The sequence below is a fragment of the Brachyhypopomus gauderio genome, chromosome 2 (genome assembly GCF_052324685.1).
Source record: "Brachyhypopomus gauderio isolate BG-103 chromosome 2, BGAUD_0.2, whole genome shotgun sequence".
Classification (NCBI taxonomy): Eukaryota; Metazoa; Chordata; class Actinopteri; order Gymnotiformes; family Hypopomidae; genus Brachyhypopomus; species Brachyhypopomus gauderio.
Genome location: NC_135212.1, coordinates 16,704,766 through 16,724,625, shown reverse-complemented (window position 1 = coordinate 16,724,625; position 19,860 = coordinate 16,704,766). Strand labels below are relative to the sequence as shown.

Below are 19,860 nucleotides of genomic sequence, written 5' to 3'. Positions count from 1 at the left end.
ACACAAGGAGCAACACATTAGCGTTACACTGCACACCATAAAATCTCTTACTCTCCATGCTCCATCCATTTGTGCCATCTTCTGTCCCAAATTTTTTCAGAATATACTCACAGTAACTTTACAATACTTTATACTTTTCAGGCAAGTTATCTTTTTTCTATATGCCAAAGAACAATAAATATATGAACGCATTTATGAAACTCTTCCAGTTCAAGCTGTTCAAACTTAGTTTGCTCTCTTTTGAGCAGGCGATCTGTTTGCTGACACCCGCCATCTGCACTGCCCAGCAATCGGGACCCCAGAGTCAGGCATGCTGTGCCTTCACCCCAGCTCTCCATTATCTAGCAGCTACAGCTCTCACACCTACCTCCACCAATGATTCTGGCCAACATGGAAAAGACAGAACTGTGTTAATATAAATTTAATTTGTGTTAATATAAAATATTGAAGCTGGTTGTTCATTCTGTCTACTGAAAATCTTTTACAGATAATTCATTGTTGAATTATATTAACTCAGGTTTGTTGAAAGATAAAGACATCAGCAAAACAGCATATTGAGAAATTAAAATGAAACATTGTTACATTTTGGCACAGTGAATAAAGTAAAATGCAGTTTAAATGAATGAAGTACATACGGGCTGAGGTGGAGATACTAAATATGTACTAAATATGTACTCATCACCAAACGTGCCAAGCATCATAAAGCACTTAATGAAAATTTTTTACAAGTCATGGGTTTCACCAGGAGAGCTCTGGTACTAGTGGCACTGCAGTTCCAGCCCTTACAGTTAGTCAAGTGGGTAACAATGCATGAAGTTGTTATGAATCACAACTTGTTATTTTATTCAGATTTTATTCGGCCTGGATAGCAGTAGGCCTAAACCTTGAGAGAAAAGATAAAAGGGGGGAGACAAATACAGAAGCAGATTCATGTTCTGTTCAAAACAACAGAGAAACAGGAACATGTACTTACACTAGCCTTATAATTATTAAATTAGGAAATGGAAGTGAATCTGGCTTTAGTGTTTTTGGAGTGTGTTCCAGTCATTTGCAGCACCAGACTAAAAGATGAGGAGTCTGTAAACTGTATGTGAAGGCAAGTGTTTATACTGTATGTGAAGAGGAAGGCAGGTGTTATCCTGCTGCAATTTCTACTTATAAAAGGAACTTATCTTAATCACACTATGGGACAAAAAGTAAAATACACTGCTCAAAAAATAAAGGAAACACTTAACACAATGTCCAAGTCTGTTGTGCAAATGGAACAGACAACAGGTAGAAATGAGAGGCAATTAGCAAGATCCCCCCTATAAAGGAGTGCTTCTGCAGGTGGTGACCACAGACCTTTTCTCTGTTCTCATCCTTTCTGGCTGATGTTTTGGTCACTTTGGCGTTTTGTCAGTTCTTTCACCATAGAGGTAGCATGATGTGGTGTCTACAACCCACAGAAGTTGCTCAGGTAGTGCAGCTCATCCAGGATGGCACATCAATGCGAGCTGTGACTAGAAGGTTTGCTGTGTCGGTCATCACAGTGTCCAGAGCATGGAGCAGATACCAGGAGACGGGCCAGTACACTAGGAGACATGGAGGGGGTCGTAGGAGGGCAACAACCCAACAGCAGGACCACTAACTCCTCCTTTGTACAAAGACGAACAGGAGGAGCAGTGTCAGAGCCCTGCAAAATGACCAGGCCACTAATATCCATGTTTCAGAAACAGACTCCATGAGGGTGGTATGAGGACCCGACGTCCACAAGTGGGGTTTGTGCTTATAGTCCAACTCCGTGCAGGGTGATTGGCATTTGCCAGAGAACACCAAGATTTGCAGATTTGCCATTGGCGCCCTGTGCTCTTCACGGATGAGAGCAGGTTCACACTGAGCACATGACAGAGTCTGGAGACACCACGAAGAATGTTCTGCTGCCTGCAACATCCTCCAGCATGACCGGTTTGGCAGTGGGCCAGGGTCCAATTTAAAGTTTTACTTTTTGTTTTTAAGGCTCTCCATGGTATGGCACTGCGATACATCAGTGACATGTTACGCCCTTACAAAGCACAAAGGACACTTCGGTCTTCAAATAAATCATTGCTAGCTATCCCACAGTCTTGGTTGAACCACAAGGGAGGCCGTGCATGTTCTGTTGCTGATCCCAGACTGTGGAATTCATTACCCTTGGATATCAGGTCATTAACAGTCATAGAGGAATTCAAAACCCATCTTAAAACCTATAGCCTATGAAGTTGGCTAACGTGGTGATCTTTTATTTTTCTATTCTTCTTACTATTTATTCACATTTAATATGTATTTTATTTTGCTGTTTTAATTTATTCTGCTGTACAGCACTTTGGTCCGCTGCAGTTTTAAATGTGATTTATAAATAAATTGAATTGAATGGTGTGGGAAGGCATTTATTTGGAGGGCCACACAGACTGCCATGTGCTAGCCAGAGGTAGCCTGACTGCCATTAGGTCCTGGTACTCACACCCATTGTGAGACAATATGCTGGCGCAGTGGGCCTGGGTTCCTTCTGTTATATGACAACGCTAGGTTGTGGCATGCAGTTCCTGCATGATGAAGGCATTGATGCTATGGACTGGCCTGCCCTTTCCCCAGACCTGAATCCAATCGAGTACATCTGGGACACCATCCACCAACACCACGTTGCACCATAGCCTGTCCAGGAGTTGACTGACGCTTTAATCCAGGTCTAGGAGGAGATTATTCAGGAGAACATCTGCCACCTCATCAGGAGCATGCCCAGGTGTTGTCGGGAGGTCATACAGGCACGCGGAGGCCACACACACTACTGAGCCTCATTTTAACTTGTCTTGAGGAATTTCCACTGAAGTTGAATCAGCCTGTCATTTGATTTTCCACTTTGATTTTGAGTATGATTCCAAATCCATTATGTTATTTTGTTCTCAATGCCTTCCACTATGTAATAAATAAAGATTTTCAACTGGAATATTTTATTCATTGAGATCTAGGATGTTATTTTAGTGTTGCCTTAATTTTTTTTGAGCAGTATATATTTAGTCACAGGAAAACCAAAAATAATAATAAAAAAAACAAAAAAAAAAACTGCGCACAGGTTAGTATCACTATGACAGTAGGATTCCTTGTGTGCATTACTAGCCTGGTTCCAAACTACTTGGAATGTCTGGGCCTAAGTAGTCTCTAATAAAACACTAATGCTTAAAAAGCCACACATCTCTCTGATTCCTACCCCCTGTGGCTCACAGTCTGAGGAGAAACATGTTTGGAGATACTGCACCATTAAAAAAATGCTAGTGCATAATGCTACTTGCTACCTTAAAAAATAACTGAGAAAATTACTTATCAAATGACAAAAAGAAGCACTTCCAAGCTCTTCCTATGTGACTTTTTTTCCACAGAATTTTGACTGCTGCCGTGTTTTGACTTTACAAAAGTCATGCAAACATGGTCAGCTGTGCACAGCAGGCAACACCAAGGTTTAAAGCATTCTCCAGCTGCATCCCGTACGTAGACCAATGAGACACAGGCCACTGCTCGTAAGGCCCACAGGACTTCTTGTGCATAAACACAGAAAGAGGCCTAAAACACCAGGGTAACAGGTCCACAGTAAACACCAGCACCCCCCTACTTTTTGTACTGGTCGGGTCACAGGCCCGAGGACTGCGTAGGCTGTAGGTCACATAAATCGTTGATGTTGGTATTGTGACCAAGTTGAGTGCTATATGAAGAATCCCAGTCTCTCTCAAACACAGCCTGGAGCTGTTCCTGCACTGTGGCGCCCATGGACTGCGCAGACGTCTGATTCACCACCAATGCAGAGCCAGCCGTATTCACAAAGTAATCCCCAGACCAGTTAGATGTTCCTGCAGAATATGAAAATGAAATTCAACTCTACTAAGGTTTATAGCATCCTCTAGTGGTCATTTGATAGAATGTCAAATGAGAAATTTGAAGAGAAATAAGAAAGGCAAGGCTGCTGAGGATTGAGGAATGTAGTCCTAGCTATGGCTTAAAAAAAGATGAATGCTCCACTGAGAAAATATCATACCTATGTAAGCAACTTTGTCTGTCACCATGTACTTGTTATGGTTCACCCGGGCATAAGGGATTTTCTTTTGACTGGGGCTGGCAGGCACAATGAAGATTTTCTGTACAAAAAAAAGCAGTTATTATCGGCTTGACTGCATCACTCCACAGCATGAAAACAAATAAATGAAAACTGTGAGAATCTTCACAGAATTGAGATCCTGGACAGCCTTGAGCAGCAATCACTGCATTTTCCTGCTCATTTACCAGCTTATACCAGCAGTCTGAAGCATCATTTCTTCATGTAGTTGGAGCAGAGGGGCTGTTTTACGAAACACTTGAATTGCTTGTATTCCGGTTTATACTCTCTTCCACAACCTCCATTCTTCCTGGCCAGACAGCATCACTGCAGCTCATGCTGAAGCTACACGCTCTTCACTAGCCCCACACGGCGAACGTTTTACACCCTCAAAGTTCTGCAGCGTGGCCACTCACCACCTGTATGTCCAGCTTGTTCCTGGGGGCCTGCACAGCGGCCAGCGAGCGCAGGAATGGAAACATGAGCGGCGAGCTGCTGCTCCAGCAGCTGATGAGCAGACGCACGCGAACCTTCTGCTCATACGCCACACGCCTTATCTCTGTGTCAATGGAGGCCCAGTATCTGCAGCACAGCCAAACATCAACACCTGAGGTTTTTTTTGTTTTATGATCCATTAATCCAAAACCATATCTCTTTCTCAATTTATCTTTACTTTTGCATGTTTAGTAAACATTCAGTACTGCTCAGTGCAAACCTTTTTGAAGATGAATACTCCATAGTGGGCAGGTAGTTCATCACAGCAATGTATACAAACTGTTGGGCATCTCTGATGACACTCAGGATAGCCTGCAGGTCTGAAGTTCTCCCTTCAGCACACAGAGATGGAGGAGAACTCTGGAAGAAGAACCATGAAACTTCTAACCAATTAACATTGGAAACCCCCGTAACATTCTAAACTATTCATAGAATTATTCTCTGATGTAAAGTGTTTCATGGCCAACAGGCTTGGTGGGACAATTCAATAAATGAAGTGCTGCCTTAAAATCATGCACTACAGTATTATTGCTGTTATACTATTATAATATATACTATATATTCTACCACTATGGATATTTTACAGTTCTGAAAATACCCAACCTAGTGGAGGAGAAAATACAACAAATAAATACATACATTTAAAAATGGTCCATGCACAATTGAACATATCTGCCAAATCATGCTAATAGTTACTCTAAACTACTTTTAAAGTAGAAGTGGTTCTGTTGTTACTCCAGTTACCCACTGTAACACTGCTCACTATTCTTTATGAAAGAGTCCTTACTTACTGAGACGTAGACCCTGGAGTCCGTTCCATTGAGTAACAGTTGCATGGGTGTGTCCTTGTTGTACAGGGTAGAGTATTGGCTAGGCCAGGGGGAGGGGATCGCCTTACTCTCAGCTAGGAACCAATAGGCTTCAAAGATCTTCCCTATGTCACTGGCCAAGCAGCTGCAATTATACACAACCGCCCCAAGCTCTTTCACCTGAGTAGTTAGCAGACAACACAACATGTGAATCTGGGATCTGTCCAACAGAACATACAGCTTGTTCAAGTTTTTAAGTATTTGCAAATAGCTAAGAATTTGAACCAGATTTGGTAGAGCATGAAAATTTCAAATTTGTGTTTTTACATTTACCACTAAAATGACGGACACTGATAATTTTGCTTAGAAATGGGAACTATAAATGTAAATGTGCCGTATTTTGTCAATTGTGATTTTTACACCGCAATCGAAATTTGTCCTCCGCTTTTAACCCATCTGTGCAGTTAGAACACACACACACACACACACACACACACACTAGTGATTACTAGAGGGCTGTGGATCACACGTGCCCAGAGCGGTGGCCAGCCCTAGCCCGGCGCCCGGGGAGCAGTTGGGGTTAGGTGCCTTGCTCAAGGGCACCTCAGTCATGGCCTCAGTTCTGGGAATCGAACCCACGACCCTCCGGTCACAAGACCAGTTCCCTACCACCAGGCCATGACTGCCCTATAAAGCTTCCTAAAAGGTACCAAAAGCCCTGTGAACTATAGATACATTGACAGCAAAGGGTGGGCAGTGCTGGACCGGGATGGACAACAGTTACCTGGGTTAAAGATCTCCAGTCCATGTTGGCACTGCCAATGTAAATGTGCTTCTTGTCAACCACCCAGAATTTGGTGTGCAGTACACCAGACGTTAACTCTCTCATGTTCACCATCCTCACATCAGCACCTGTGACAGACAGGAAACATCACCATGTGCACAAAGGTACATCCCTGAGAATTTTATAGTTAACTTTAATTTGTAATCGAAAACACCTGACATCGTGATTATACTTGTAAGTTAGGTTATTGACTGTATGTGGGTCCTGTTTCCTTTTCTGCATTGTGTCAACCTGGTTACATTCCAGTTACATTCATACCGATTTAAATTACAACATATAGCATGAACTCATATGTATGCATTTATAAATTAAAACATGCAGACAGCACCTGCCATTTTCTGTCAGGTAATTCATAACAGAGGCCATTACAAGCACACAATTACACTGTGTGCACCATTATTAGGTGAGTCTTATTTTTGAGGATTATTTTAATTAATCACCAACTACAGTGCTCTTGATTAATCCAAAAAGTCAATAAACCTCAAACATGAAAGTAAAAGTGAAGTTTGGGCTTTCTTTGGAGAATATCTGTATGTGCACCATTATTGGGCAACTATTATTGTGCAGAATTATTATGCAGCCAAATGGAAAACACATTTTCACATGTTACTTTTTCATCTGTTCAAGTGAGAATTATAAAAAATCAACTCAAATCATTCCAATAAGCATTTCTGACATAAAAAAAGATCAGTGACCAATATAGCCACCCTTCTTCTCAATAAGAATTCCTTTCATGGGGTCTGTCAGTTTCTTGATCAGTTGACGATCAACTTTTTGTGCAGGACTGACCAGCTCATCTTTAATGATATCAGCCCATACCAGTACCCCACCTCCACTTTGTTGGCGTCTGACTTGAAGTGGAGTTCTGTGCCCATTACTGATCAAGCCACAGGCCCATCCATCTGGTCTGTGAAGTGTCACTCTCATCAGTCCATAAAACCTTTGGTAAATCTGTCTTCAGATATTTCTTGGACCAGTCTAGACACTTCAGCTTACGTGTCTTGTTCAGTGGTGGTACTCCAGGGAGATTGCAGTTATGGAATATGACAGAACTGGAAGATAATGGGTTCCTGGTAGCTTCACGTTTGATTCTTCTCAAATCCTTGGCAGTTAATCTATGTCTTTTTTCCTCAACATGTTTCTTGTGACCCTGTTGACTATTTGCAACGAAACGTTTGATGGTTCTGTGATTACACCCCAATATCTTTGCAATTGCAAGGATGCTGCATCCCTCTGAGAGACCTTTGGTAATTTTGTACTTTTCAGAGTCACTTAAATCTTTCTTTGGCCCATTTTGCCTAAAGAAAAAAGCTGCCTAATAATCGTTGTTGCCTAATAATTGTGCACACCTTGAAATATGGTGTTGATCTCCTTAGGCCACGCCCCTTCATTACACAGACACACCATCTTAAATCCATTAAGCATTCAAGTTTCTCCAACTTGGAGTTACAAATATTCCTCAAAATGATAATACAGTCAAAATACTCACTTGCCTATTAATTGTGCAAACAGTGTATACATATAACCAGATATGTTTATCCTGAGGTTAACTTCTGACCATATCTCACCAAAAAGCTTGTAGCCTACAACTGTAGTAACTAGTTCCCAATTTAGGCTTTTCAGACTTTTAGACAGTCCAAATGTTCCTTCACCTGCACCAAGAACACTGCACAGTTGTGCTGGGAGCAAGTATATAGCAAAAATGTGGACTGTGTGCTCTAGCCTGTTATGAGAAACCTCCACCAGCAGCATAAATCAAAAGTGATTCAAATTCAAAAACAGAACTAGCTCCAGGTGTTTACCAGAATCAGCAAGAAGCTTAAGGTCATCTTTTGGCTGTGTTTCTGAAGGAGAACTCACAGCAACCCGCACCGATATCTTCCCCGAGAGCTGTGCAAGCTCTTGCAGTATCTTCTCACCCTACAGCACAGAACAATCCACAATATATCCAAAGAGCGACATCTCATTGGTTGCTGAAATCTATAGTTTTCTACATATCCATACCTGACTGGCTGTGTGCTCGTGTGTTTTTGTGTCCTTATTTGTCAGTGTCCAGTAAAATGAGGCAATATCCAGGCTGCTCTGAGCCTCCAAGATGAGGTTGTGCCAGGTCTCATAGATGGACAGGTGAGTGGTGGAGGAATTGAATTCCATACCCACTGGGATGCTCTCAACCAAAACAAATCTGCACATAAATCACAACAGACACTTTTCATTAGAACAGTAAATCATATTTTTTTTCCTCTGCAGCCACAAAAGCAGAAGCAGTAGTGAGTAGTGTTTTGAAACTGCAGCTGTGAGAATGCAGCAGTAGTGGTCAAAGTATCCAAGAAGCCTGTCTTTCAAACAACAGGGCTATACTTGCTCCTGCAAGCCCAGATTGCAGCACCTCAAATGAGAATGCAGACTGGAGACCATTAATGCACATGCTCACCTGCAGGGGTCAAGGCAGGTTTCCATAATAGAAGGTTGCACCTGCAGCCCGAGAGGTCTGGATGCTGTAGTAGTGGCAGGAACCAGAAGAGTTTGGAGGACAAGGAGTATGAGCAGTACAGTGGTGAGACAAGTGATGACTACCAGACACCTGTAATGCTGCATGGACACACACATGAACACAAGATATTAGCCTTACACTAAACTAATGTTAAGGTTATAAATTAGAAAAGATTCTTTTTCTGTGTCTTTTAAGGAGAAAGATACGAATGTTTAATTTGGTACAGTTTCCTTTTGTACCTTCAGAGGTTTCTGGACCTCTGTTTTGTTCCACTCCACTTCAGCCATCTGCAAAGAAACAACATCCAGAAGGTCATTCAAGTCAACAACTTAAATAAATAAATGAAATGTTTTACATTTTCTCATACAAATTTTTCATATGTGATTTCAGATTTGTGGATGTTGTGGACGTTCCTGACACATTTAAAAGAGAACTTGACCTGGCAAAAAAAGGAAATGTTGATTCTGAGACTGTACAATGGTGAGTCACATAAAACATGTTAGGACATGCTGACTACACCACACACAAATGGTTAGGTATGGACGCAACTCTGTGTTTGTGTGAGCAGTGACGCAAAAAGGGGGTATGCAGCGTATGCGATGCATAGGGGCGCTGCACTAGAGGGGGCGCCAAAACGATGAGATATAATATTTAATTTGTGTACTTAATCTCCTAAATGCAGTCTGTCTCATAATGCAGAACAGAGCCAGTGAGCGTCAGCATTCGTGCTGCACAGACAGCACTGTTCTGGGGCCCTCCTGATGACCATGTTGACCACACACACTGCAGCCAGATTGCACAATGCCCTGGCGCTGAACAGTTAAAATGTGCTGCAAAAGAGGAAGCAGTTTTGGAGTTACGAGGAGAAAAACAATGAACGTGACTAGTTCATCTTCAAGTCATGAGCAAGATGTCCTTATCTGGTACAAATGTGACCAGATCATGAGGCGGGTTGATTTCCTCCAACACGGTGGCTGGGCGTTAGGCCCGAATCATAATAGAGTTGCATTTATATGATGACTTTTGCATCACTACTGAAACGCTTTGAAATGTTGTCTGCACCAAAGAAAGTTATGACCATGTATTGCCAAAAGTATTTGCTCACCTTCCTTGACTTATGAGCTCAAGTGACATCCCATTCCTAATATGACGTTGGACCACCCTTTGAATCTAGAATAGCTTCAAGTCTTCTGGGAAGGCTGTCCACAAGGTGTGTTTATGGAGATTTTTGACCATCCTCCAGAAGCACATTTGTGAGGTCACATACTGATGTTGGACAAGAAGGCCTGGCTTTCAGTCTCCGCTCAGATTCATCCCAATCGGGTTGAAGTCAGGACTCTGTGCAGGCCAGCCAAGTTCATCCACACCAGACTCTGCCATCCATGTCTTTATGGACTTTGCTTTGTGCACTGATGCAATCATGTTGGAAGAGGAAGGGGTCAGCTCTACACTGTTCCCACAAAGTTGGCAGCATGGACTTGTCTACAATGTCTTGGTATGCTGAAGCATTCAGAGTTCCTTTCACTGGAACTAAGGGGCCAAGCTCAGCTCCTGAAAAATAACCTCACACCATAATCCACCCTCCACCAAATTTTACACTTGGCACAATGCAGTCAGACAAGTAACGTTCTCTTAGCAACCGCCGAACTCAGACTCATCCATCAGATAGCCAGATGGAGAATCTCGATTCATCACTCCAGAGAACACACCTTCACTGCTCTAGAGTCCAATGGCGGCATGCTTTACACCACTGCATCCAATGCTTTGCATTGAACTTGGTGATGTATGGCTTGGATGCAGCTGCTCGACCATGGAAACCCATTCCATGAATCTCTCTGTGCACTGTTCTTGATCTAATCTGAAGGCCACATGAAGTTTGGATGTCTGTAGTGATTGACTCTGCAGAAAGTTGGAGACCTCTTCACACTATGTGCTTCAGCATCCGCTGACCCCACTCTGTCAGTTTACATGTCCTACCACTTCATGGCTGAGTTGTTGTCATTCCCAAACACCTCCATTTTGTTATAACACAACTGATAGGTGACTGTAGAAAATTTAGGAGTGAGGAGGTAATTTCTCAACTGGATTTGTTGCACAGGTGGCATCCTATCACAGTTCCACGCTGCAATTCACTGAGCTCCTGAGAGCGACCCATTCTTACACTAATGTTTGTAAAAACAGTCTGCATGCCTAGGTGCTTAATTTTATACACTTGTGGCCATAGAAGTAATTGGAACACCTGATTCCGATCATTTGGATGGGTGAACAAATACTTTTGGCAATATAGTGTAGCTCAAATGCAGAAAGAACTATTAACAACCATGTTATTTTTCCATGTGTGAGCTTTGTTAAAGGTTTCACTGTTATTTCCCACAATTTACATCGGGATCAATAAGGATGTATTCATCTATTTAACATGGAATTTCATGGAACATGAACATAACATGGAAGATCTACCAATCATCTATAGTCCTATGTAAATTAATTGTCTTTATATTAAGTATAATGTACATTTAATGTACTTTTATGAGCAAGTAGTACGAACTGTAAAAGCACTGAAAGCAAGTGCATTTCTGCTGATGCGGAACAAATAAATTGTGTGTGAATTAAGGTTCGTTTTTAGTTGATTTCGTGTTGCCCAATAATTATTATGACACGAAACATAGAAACTGAGATCACATGTGGTAAGCAAACCACAGTAAAAGTCACCCAGTTTGTCTTGTATTAAAATCTTGTTAGACCCAACTTACGCAGGGCATATCTTGTACTAAAATAGCCTCTAAACAAAGAATGATATTATATCCTATTTTATTTGACAACATAGGCAGTTCTGCCGAGTTGCATCTTATAAATTTTAGTCGTCCGAGAACATAAACACATTTTATCTCAGCACACAGTTAATCATACAAATCGAGGACTAAAAACTAAAGTTAAAAGCATTCAAAGTGCTTTCGTAAACAATAGGCTATACAACAGTCAAAGTCCTTACATTAAAACAGCTAATGTTGCCCGTCTTGTTTAACAGTGCGGTTCGACTAAAATATGGGGACTTCTTATAAAATAGAAAAATAACAAGTTTAAATGTAACAAAATAGATATGAAATAAACCTACTTCCCAGTCTTCAGATCATTACTGCGGTCAAGTCTGCTTTTCTTGTACGGTAAGTGTACATGTCATCATGTGATCAAACGCTCGACCAATAGGATGCGGGAAACCGAATGACGTGTCCAGTGATTATGCAGCCTCTTTAGTGCTCTACGTTACAGAGTAACGCTGTGGGCGTACTCGAGTATTGGGCTGAGCAACAACACTTTAATGTAACTATTTTAATGGCTTTAATGACGTCTCCAGTGCTCTACGTTACAGAGTAACGCTGTACACCATATTTCACTGGCTCCTCCGCTCTGAGAGAATCGGGCTGAGCAAGAACGCTTTCATGTAACTATTTTTCTGTGTCACCTGGTATTTTTGAACATAAATGAAAACAAGCATGATGACGTGTACTGAGCAATTGAAAAAGCAGACGTTGGGTTAATATCACACGCGACATTAAACGATTTTTGTTTTAAAGTCATATCTTAGTGATCAGCAGCACCTGCAGCATGGATAGCGATGTTTTAATATCCGGTATCACATGAAATACTTTGGTAGTAGAGTTGTCAAGTTGACGTGTTACGAAGCATTTTTTGTTATAGCTTGCAGCTACGGTTTAAGACGCATTACTGTAATTTTGTGTCATTTTTCTCCTTTTAGATGTCGACGACTTTACGGAAGCTAGTCTACTTACTTAAAGTAAATTCTAACACTGTACAACGTGACAAAAACATCGTTACATTGCAATTGATATATCTTTCTAGTGTTTCACCAGAAGAGGGCGCTAAAGGCCTATTGGAGAGATCGGGATTGGTTTTTGAGGTGTTGCTTGTAAACCATTAAGGGATGACTAAAAATGATGTGATAAATTTAACGTACGACCACGTCTTTCTTGAATTACGTGAAATTCCATAGCTGTGTGAAGAACTTTGCAGATTTTACTGCCAAACACATTTTGACCCAATTCTATATTTTGATTAGCATTGGTTAATTTGAAATGATATTTGTATTAGGCCTATATTTAAAGAGTAGTCTTAGGTAAAATGTGAGGTATTTAACCTATGACCATTTCAAACCACCCTACTATTGGTTGACGGGGGTGCGGGTGGTTGTAACATTTCTTTAAAAAGTGTTACTAACCACATAATAACTAAAACATTTTCTATCCCTTTTCCTTGATACTCATTTTTTCAGCATCCAAGATAGTGGATGAGAAATCTATGGAGTTGTGCCTACACACATGCTTAAACCTGCATCAGGTAACAGGAGGCAGGCAAAGACAATACACCCATCACCAATAATATTCTGCATGTGGCATTGAGCAGATACTGAAAGAAATTACAAAACCTCAGAGAGCAATGCCCAGTGTGACAGCTGCCCAGTGTGGGCTTTCACAGCAGGCAAACTGTGTTCGGTGTGTAGCAGGAAAATGTGTGCACTGCTCACTGAACTGGGACAACAGTTTTGTTTTTTGTATGATTGAGACAGGCCTAGAGAGCATCAGAACAGTTTCAGATTAACTTGTTAGACTTTTTTAGGATATGTCTCAATTTTTTAATGTGTGCTGAGTTGGTATGGCTGTGAATAAGCTTTACATTGTTTATCATCAAATTTAAATAATAATATATTTAGGTCCTACTACTGGATCATTCACAAATAATTGAATTTGATGCATATTTTCGGGTGTGATCTCAATTTTTTTATTTGCACTCTTCTTGTTACAATTTACCTCAGGTTGTGTTACAACCTACCTCAGTTGTGGAACTTGTATTTGGCATGTATTTATCAAGATACATCTGGAGAAGATGGAAATGTCGATATTTCCAGACAATGAAGAGTAAGTACATTGTAAAAATTTGGGAACTCTAACCCAAATATTGTGTGAGTTCTAGGTGCTGGAACAAAGTGTATTACAACCCTCCCTGATCTCCCCTATTACTTTCAGTCTACACTCCTTCTATGAGCCTTTTAACCTATGCACAGTGTGGTTGCTCTTTTAATCTCCCACATGTTAGCGAATATCATCCATCCTAGGCGAGTCACCTTAAGTCAGCGCTGAAGGATCCAGGCTGTGTGCCTAACAGATAGGTGCAAACTCTTATTGGGAATAGACGGCCTGTGTTTTGACGCTGAATAACCTAAAGGCAGTTATGGGCGAGCCAGGAACCTCCGCAGGCTATCCAGGATGCAATTAGCAAGTCAGGTGCACAGGTAGGTGAAGAAAGGTTCACACCCTCTGATATTATCTATTTGTCATTTCTACCATTTCAGAGTGCCAAGTTTATAATTTTGGCAGCAAGACTTGCAATCTGTGTTTTAAAGGTTTTGTGCTTCACTTAGTTTACTCTGTTTAGTTTACTCTTGTTTTGATCATTAAATGTTTCTGATGGCCAGAAGTGACTGAAAACGCAAGCACACACACAAACACACACACACACACACACACACAAGACTCCAGTAGTAAGAGATGTAGAGATATTCAAAATTATAGTGCAGTTTTCCAGAGAAATCTATCTATCTATCTATCTATCTATCTATCTATCTATCTATCTATCTATCTATCTATCTATCTATCTATCTATCTATCTATCTATCTATCTAGAAAAAGAGAAGAGAAAATGTATAAACACAATTTAACTGCTGTGAAATCTTTACGACCTACATCCTACTTACCTAAGCACATGGTCTGATTTGCTTAAATAAATAGCCTCCTCAGGCTGTGAAACCCAACGTCACTTTATTAAGTGTCTTAATTTAAGCAGTAAAAAAACTAGAAATAAAATATTTATAATTAAAGAAGAAGCACCTTAATAGTAATTCAAAGAAATTACTCCCACCCCCCAACTCTCTTTTGCACTTTACTGTTGAACATGCAGTAAACCTTCTTGGCAACAATAATTACAGCAACCTCCAGTCTTGCACCTGCTGAACATTAGACTATATTAGCCTACATGTTATTGATTAGCATTTCAGTTATACATCCACATTAGAATAGGGGCAGATTCCCTAGTCTAGGATTTGTGTTATATTAAAGAGGAGTCTTAGGTAATGTGAGGTATTTAATCTATGACCAGATTAGGTATGTGGTAGAACATCCTTTTAGGTCTCCAGCCAATCTACCTCTGTGATTTTTACTCCTGAGTGGTACATATTTTAGAGATATGCATTAATATTTAATACATAACATTTTAAAGTAATACATCTAATAGTTTAATTGGACTTCTTGGGAGGTTTATTTATTAATATGCTTTTTGTAATATAAAGCACTGTAACAACAACAACAAAACATTATTCTTTTTATAACTTTTGTTGCTGTTTTGCTGATGTTATTTTATCATTTAATCTTTTAAATTTATCTATCTACACTGAAAACCTACAAAACTGTTTGTTGTGTAGGTTGTATTCACATGAAAACTCCCCCACCCCTATTACTTATTCACACAGAACAACTATGAGTCCCAAACTTACCCCACTGTTCCACTCCCTCTCACAATTCCACAAACTTTATGCAATTTCCTGCTAGATGAAAGAACACTTTAAATTTTTTTATTGGCAAATAACCTCCTCTATGCCTTGTCTTTGGAAACCTGCTTCAAACATCCTGAGTGGAGGTACACAGGGAATAAAAGCAAGCCAGTGTTTGCTCTGTGCCGCTCTATCTCGGATAAATATCACCTGGCCCTGGTTCCGTCCACAGGGAACACGCAGTCACAATAGAGGGACTCGGATGAGCGTGTGGGTCAGTGTGTTATGAGCATGAAAAGTTCACTGAACACACACACACACACACATGCACACACTTACAGACACACTGAACACAAACACAAGCTGGTATAAATGTTGAACAAGAGACGTTGAAATAGGCAGGTACTGGCAGCATGGCCGCTCTCGTTTTATCTATTAGTTGATCTGAGCTCTCAACTTTGCTTCTGTGAATGCTCCTATGTCACACTGGCCAGGTTAAAAACTGACATTTAGCAGCTTCCAAACATGGAAGCAATCGGACCACACCTGGAGTCATAAAACCATGGCACAGAGCCAAACATTGGGATGATATACAGTGAGGGTGGCGCCTTCAGCCTGGGTCTACGAACAATATGAACAAAGTCACACAGAGCGCTGATTGCGACACACTCAAAAGCACTCAAAAAGCCATGAATATTTTGTATGTGTAGTATCCATGGTGATTTTTATCCACTATTTAGTGTGTCTGTTTGGTCTAAAAAAGGATCCTGGAGTGTCACTGAACTAGTGTATTCACTAGTGAGGTGTGCAGAATGTATATAGAGGGCTACACTTGGATGGTTCATTTGACTCAAAAGTCATTGCAGAATACACAATATTTCTCTAATTCAGCAACGTTATTGCAGCTATATACACCTGTTACATCTATTTACCTAGATGTTTTTGCTGCAAAACAGCAAAAATGTATTCTGCCATGGGTTTTTCAAACATGAATGTGGGAGTGTGCCCTGCTCCCTAAAGCCAAGTTGGCCTGACCAGGATGTTGCAGTAATCCAGAGAGTTAAAGTGGATTTTCAGAGCTCAGCACACCTTGTGTGTGTGTGTGTGTGTGTGTGTGTGTGTGTGTGTGTCTGTGTGTCTGTGTGTCTGTGTGTGTGTGTGTGAAAATCACTTTTCTATAAAAAATAGATTAATCTAATGGTAATTTGGTGTTGTCTTTCTGTGTGTTGCCTAAGATGCCTAGATGGGTGGTGATAGACCCTGATGGTAAACCAACAGAACATTCTCAGTATTTTTATCTTTGTTTTCAGCCATGGTTTTACCTGAGTGTGGACGTGGGTGAGTGCATAGGGAGAAAGGTCCAGACACTGGGGTGGGTTCACCCAGGTGAAGGTTGGGAGATATCTGAGGTCAGGGTACGGGGGAGCAGGAACCCGCTAGAGAGAATAAGAGGGGCAGACGGGGCTGGTAATTTATTAGCCTGGTCGAACACGGATGGTCTACGGGAAGAGGAGGATCAGGAGGAGCCTGAAATATCGATTCAAATTTTAGTGCAACGTCCTAACTCAAAGGGCATTCTGTCCACATGACTCTGTGCCCAGTCCAAATGAAATCTGGGCAGGGTAGGGAAGGTTTTTGAATTAGACTTCATCATCAAACACACACACTGAAACTCCACTCAGGTCCGGCTTCAAGGGTCACAGAAATCTCACTGCCATCTAAACCTTTTTGCTGTTCTCTGTGACCATTGTGTTTTGACGTGGTTAAACGTAAAACTCATGTGTCTTGGTAACATAAGGCATGTGTACGGACGTCTGATCCTGCTGCTCCTCCTGCTGTTCATCTGTGCAGCAGTGGCCCTCTTTCCTCTCTCCCTGGCCGCGGTTGGGCTTATCGCCTGCCGTCCTTGGCCCCTACACCTGGAGCACAGCACAGGTACTCATTAACCAGCACTTCCTGCAGCAGGACGGGACGCACACAGCCACCCGTCCACACCGGGGCACATGGGTGAGGTTTCCCTCCACGCCAGGGATCAGGTGCCAGGCTGCGACCAAGTAGACTCGGTTGTGTTCGAAGCTACAATAGGCTAGCTAGCTAATGGCAAACCTAAAATCCATTGACAGGCAAGCTAATTCATTTTGTTTTGAATGTCATTCACATGGTTCTTGTGTAAGACTTTCAGAGCAGCTTGGTGAGCTTTATGCGTGTTCATCTTATTTACCTCACAATGTTACATGTTGTTTAATTAATTTGGGCAGTTGTATTTGTTTAAAGGAAACTATATTAGGAAATTATAGCTTATTTATTTTTTGGGGTTTTTTTTTTGTGCTGTCCAGTAAGTTTTTTTTTTTTCATTCTTCATTTTGTAGTTCCTGCAGCACTGTTACCACAGCAGTCGTGGAATGTGTTGCTTTTGTTGGGTGGAGCCCAAACTCATGCATTAGAAAGAGCTCTACCTGCTCTGTGTTTCATACTCAGGCCCTGGGCTTGACCAATCATTAATATGGATGGTATGTGACTGCATTATCAGTTGGCACTGGGCCAGTAAGGGGACTGAGTGGGTGTTATCAGGGCAAAGTGGACCACACAAACCCACGACAAAGGCTTTGGGAAAAGCCTGCTAATCATTTAGCATGACTGAATCTTGACCCTGCCAAAGACGATTCCTGGGGAAAAATATATTTTTTTACTATTCTTGAGAAAAGGCATCTGGGTGACATTACTATGTTGAAAAAAAGCATAGGTCATGGATGGTAATTAATTACATTTAAGTCAAATTTAGAGTGAAAGAAAGAAAGAAAGAAAGAAATGGAAATAACAGTGAGAAAAGAAATAAGAGAAAACAAAGTGTAGTGGAGTTACTGTGATGCTGTGTTGTGCTTCTGTAGTGGGGTCCGTGTGCTTCACTTAACTGAAAGCCAGGAACACAAACTCCCTCTGCTACTTTCTCACCAGGCAAAACAGTCACCCAACCTGTCACAGTGTGTCCAGCACACAACTACCCAATCTGTCCTGCAGTATGTGTCCAGTACACAGTCACCCAGCCTGTCTCACAGTGTTTCCAGCACACTGACACCCAACCTGTCCCACAGTGTTTCCAGCACACTGACACCCAACCTGTCCCACAGTGTGTCCAGCACACTGACACCCAACCTGTTCCTCAGTGTGTGTCCAGCACACTGACACCCAACCTGCCCCACAGTGTGTCCAGCACACTGACACCCAACCTGTTCCTCAGTGTGTGTCCAGCACACTGACACCCAACCTGTTCCTCAGCGTGTGTCCAGCACACTGACACCCAACCTGTCCCACAGTGTTTCCAGCACACTGACACCCAACCTGCCCCACAGTGTGTCCAGCACACTGACACCCAATCTGTCCTGCAGTGTGATGATGAATAACTGGTACAAATATCAGTCAGTTGCCACATCAAATCCTATATAATAAACAAAGTTTAAATAATTATGTTAGACTAAACAGTTTATCTGCATTACCAAGTCACTAAATCATACCTCTGTGAAATAGATCGTTGTTGTTGTTATTGTTGTTGTTGTTGTATCAAACATCCTGCCTTGTTTCATGTTTCACAGACTCATCACTCATTCTTCTGAACACTCACCAGACTAAACACAAAAAGTTTAGTGTTTAACTCCACGTGTGTCTGTTTTGTGTGTATATGTGTCTTCACATAATGTCTTTGTGTAGGGTGTGTATAAGCTAGTAAATACCTAGCATAAGACAGTCAGCTTGCAGACTTCATCTCACCCAGGACAGAAGCCTGTTGGTTATCCCATTAAGATCAGGGTAGTCTGGTGTTTACACAGTGGTAAAAGCTTTAGAGTCCTCCTCCCCTCTGTCATCCACTCATCTCCCCACTCTAGTTTTTTCCTTCCCTATACACCTCTCTTCCCTTATCCTACCCCACCTATACGCTCTTCCCTCTATTTCTATTCCTACCTGTTATTATTGATCAGTTCATTATAGTCCAGCTTTTAGCATTGTTGACTATTGAAGAATATTATAGCAGCTGTTTGTAGCACACTATTATTACATGGTCTTATTAGACTTAAGACTTGGGAAAATGGTCAATTAAGGAAGGGAGGAGGCAGACATGTTTTCTTTTGTGTGTATGGATCTTGTTTGTTTTTTTCTCAAAACATTTGTCTAGTGATCATGTCATAGATGAGTAGCTTTATATATATTTCCTCATAAATATCCAGGAACATAAATCAATCAAGTAGAGTATCTCCTGAACACCATCACTTTTATTGAACAAAATAACCATTTGCCAATTGTGATTTGTCTGTCAGAATATGTCCTTTGCATTTAACCCACACTAGCGAACACTAGGAGACTGTGAATGTACAAATGCCTTAAGCTGAGGAGCTTGGGGCATATTGTTGGGGTTAAGTGTCATGGACTAGCTAGGAATCAATCCCACCACTCTCCAGTCACAAGATCAGCTCCCCTACCACTGGACCATAGCTGCCTCATGGCTACTGGACACCTTCATCATTATTAGACACAGATGTGCTGCAGCCACTATGAAATGCAAAG

The 19,860-nt window shown here is 41.4% G+C and overlaps 2 protein-coding genes and 1 long non-coding RNA gene across 9 annotated transcripts in view; 2 read left to right on the top strand and 1 right to left on the bottom strand.

Annotated features, from left to right (window-relative positions):
- Positions 1-3,110, top strand: part of LOC143490239 (uncharacterized) — a 43,506-nt gene extending 40,396 nt beyond the window's left edge. For 4 of the 5 annotated variants that reach the window (XM_076988862.1, XM_076988871.1, XM_076988856.1 and 1 more), the window contains one exon: positions 249-3,110. In XM_076988862.1, the coding sequence (XP_076844977.1) occupies positions 249-379 (131 nt within the window). In that variant the 3' untranslated portion in view covers positions 380-3,110. The remainder of the gene's footprint in view (positions 1-248) is intronic. The other variant, XM_076988888.1, reaches the window with a different exon arrangement.
- On the bottom strand, positions 407-11,945 carry pld3 (phospholipase D family member 3). Of its 3 annotated transcripts, none has more exons than XM_076988923.1 (11): positions 11,857-11,945; positions 8,984-9,031; positions 8,685-8,842; positions 8,255-8,435; positions 8,053-8,170; positions 6,191-6,318; positions 5,389-5,586; positions 4,818-4,957; positions 4,519-4,684; positions 4,046-4,145; positions 407-3,860 (listed from the first exon to the last, which is right to left on the bottom strand). In XM_076988923.1, exons 2-11 carry the CDS (start codon positions 9,029-9,031, stop codon positions 3,643-3,645), a joined length of 1,455 nt encoding a protein of 484 aa, XP_076845038.1. In that variant the 5' UTR covers positions 11,857-11,945; the 3' UTR covers positions 407-3,642. The 3 variants fall into 3 exon arrangements, with proteins under 3 accessions (XP_076845038.1, XP_076845045.1, XP_076845055.1); XM_076988930.1 differs by having other exon boundaries at positions 11,734-11,863; XM_076988940.1 differs by lacking the exon at positions 11,857-11,945 and adding an exon at positions 9,850-11,073.
- An 83-nt stretch (positions 11,946-12,028) lies between these two features.
- On the top strand, positions 12,029-14,138 carry LOC143490325 (uncharacterized). The gene is made up of 4 exons (XR_013124933.1): positions 12,029-12,183; positions 13,033-13,097; positions 13,573-13,675; positions 13,873-14,138. It is a non-coding gene; the product is annotated as an uncharacterized LOC143490325 (long non-coding RNA).
- The last annotated feature ends 5,722 nt before the right edge of the window (positions 14,139-19,860 follow it).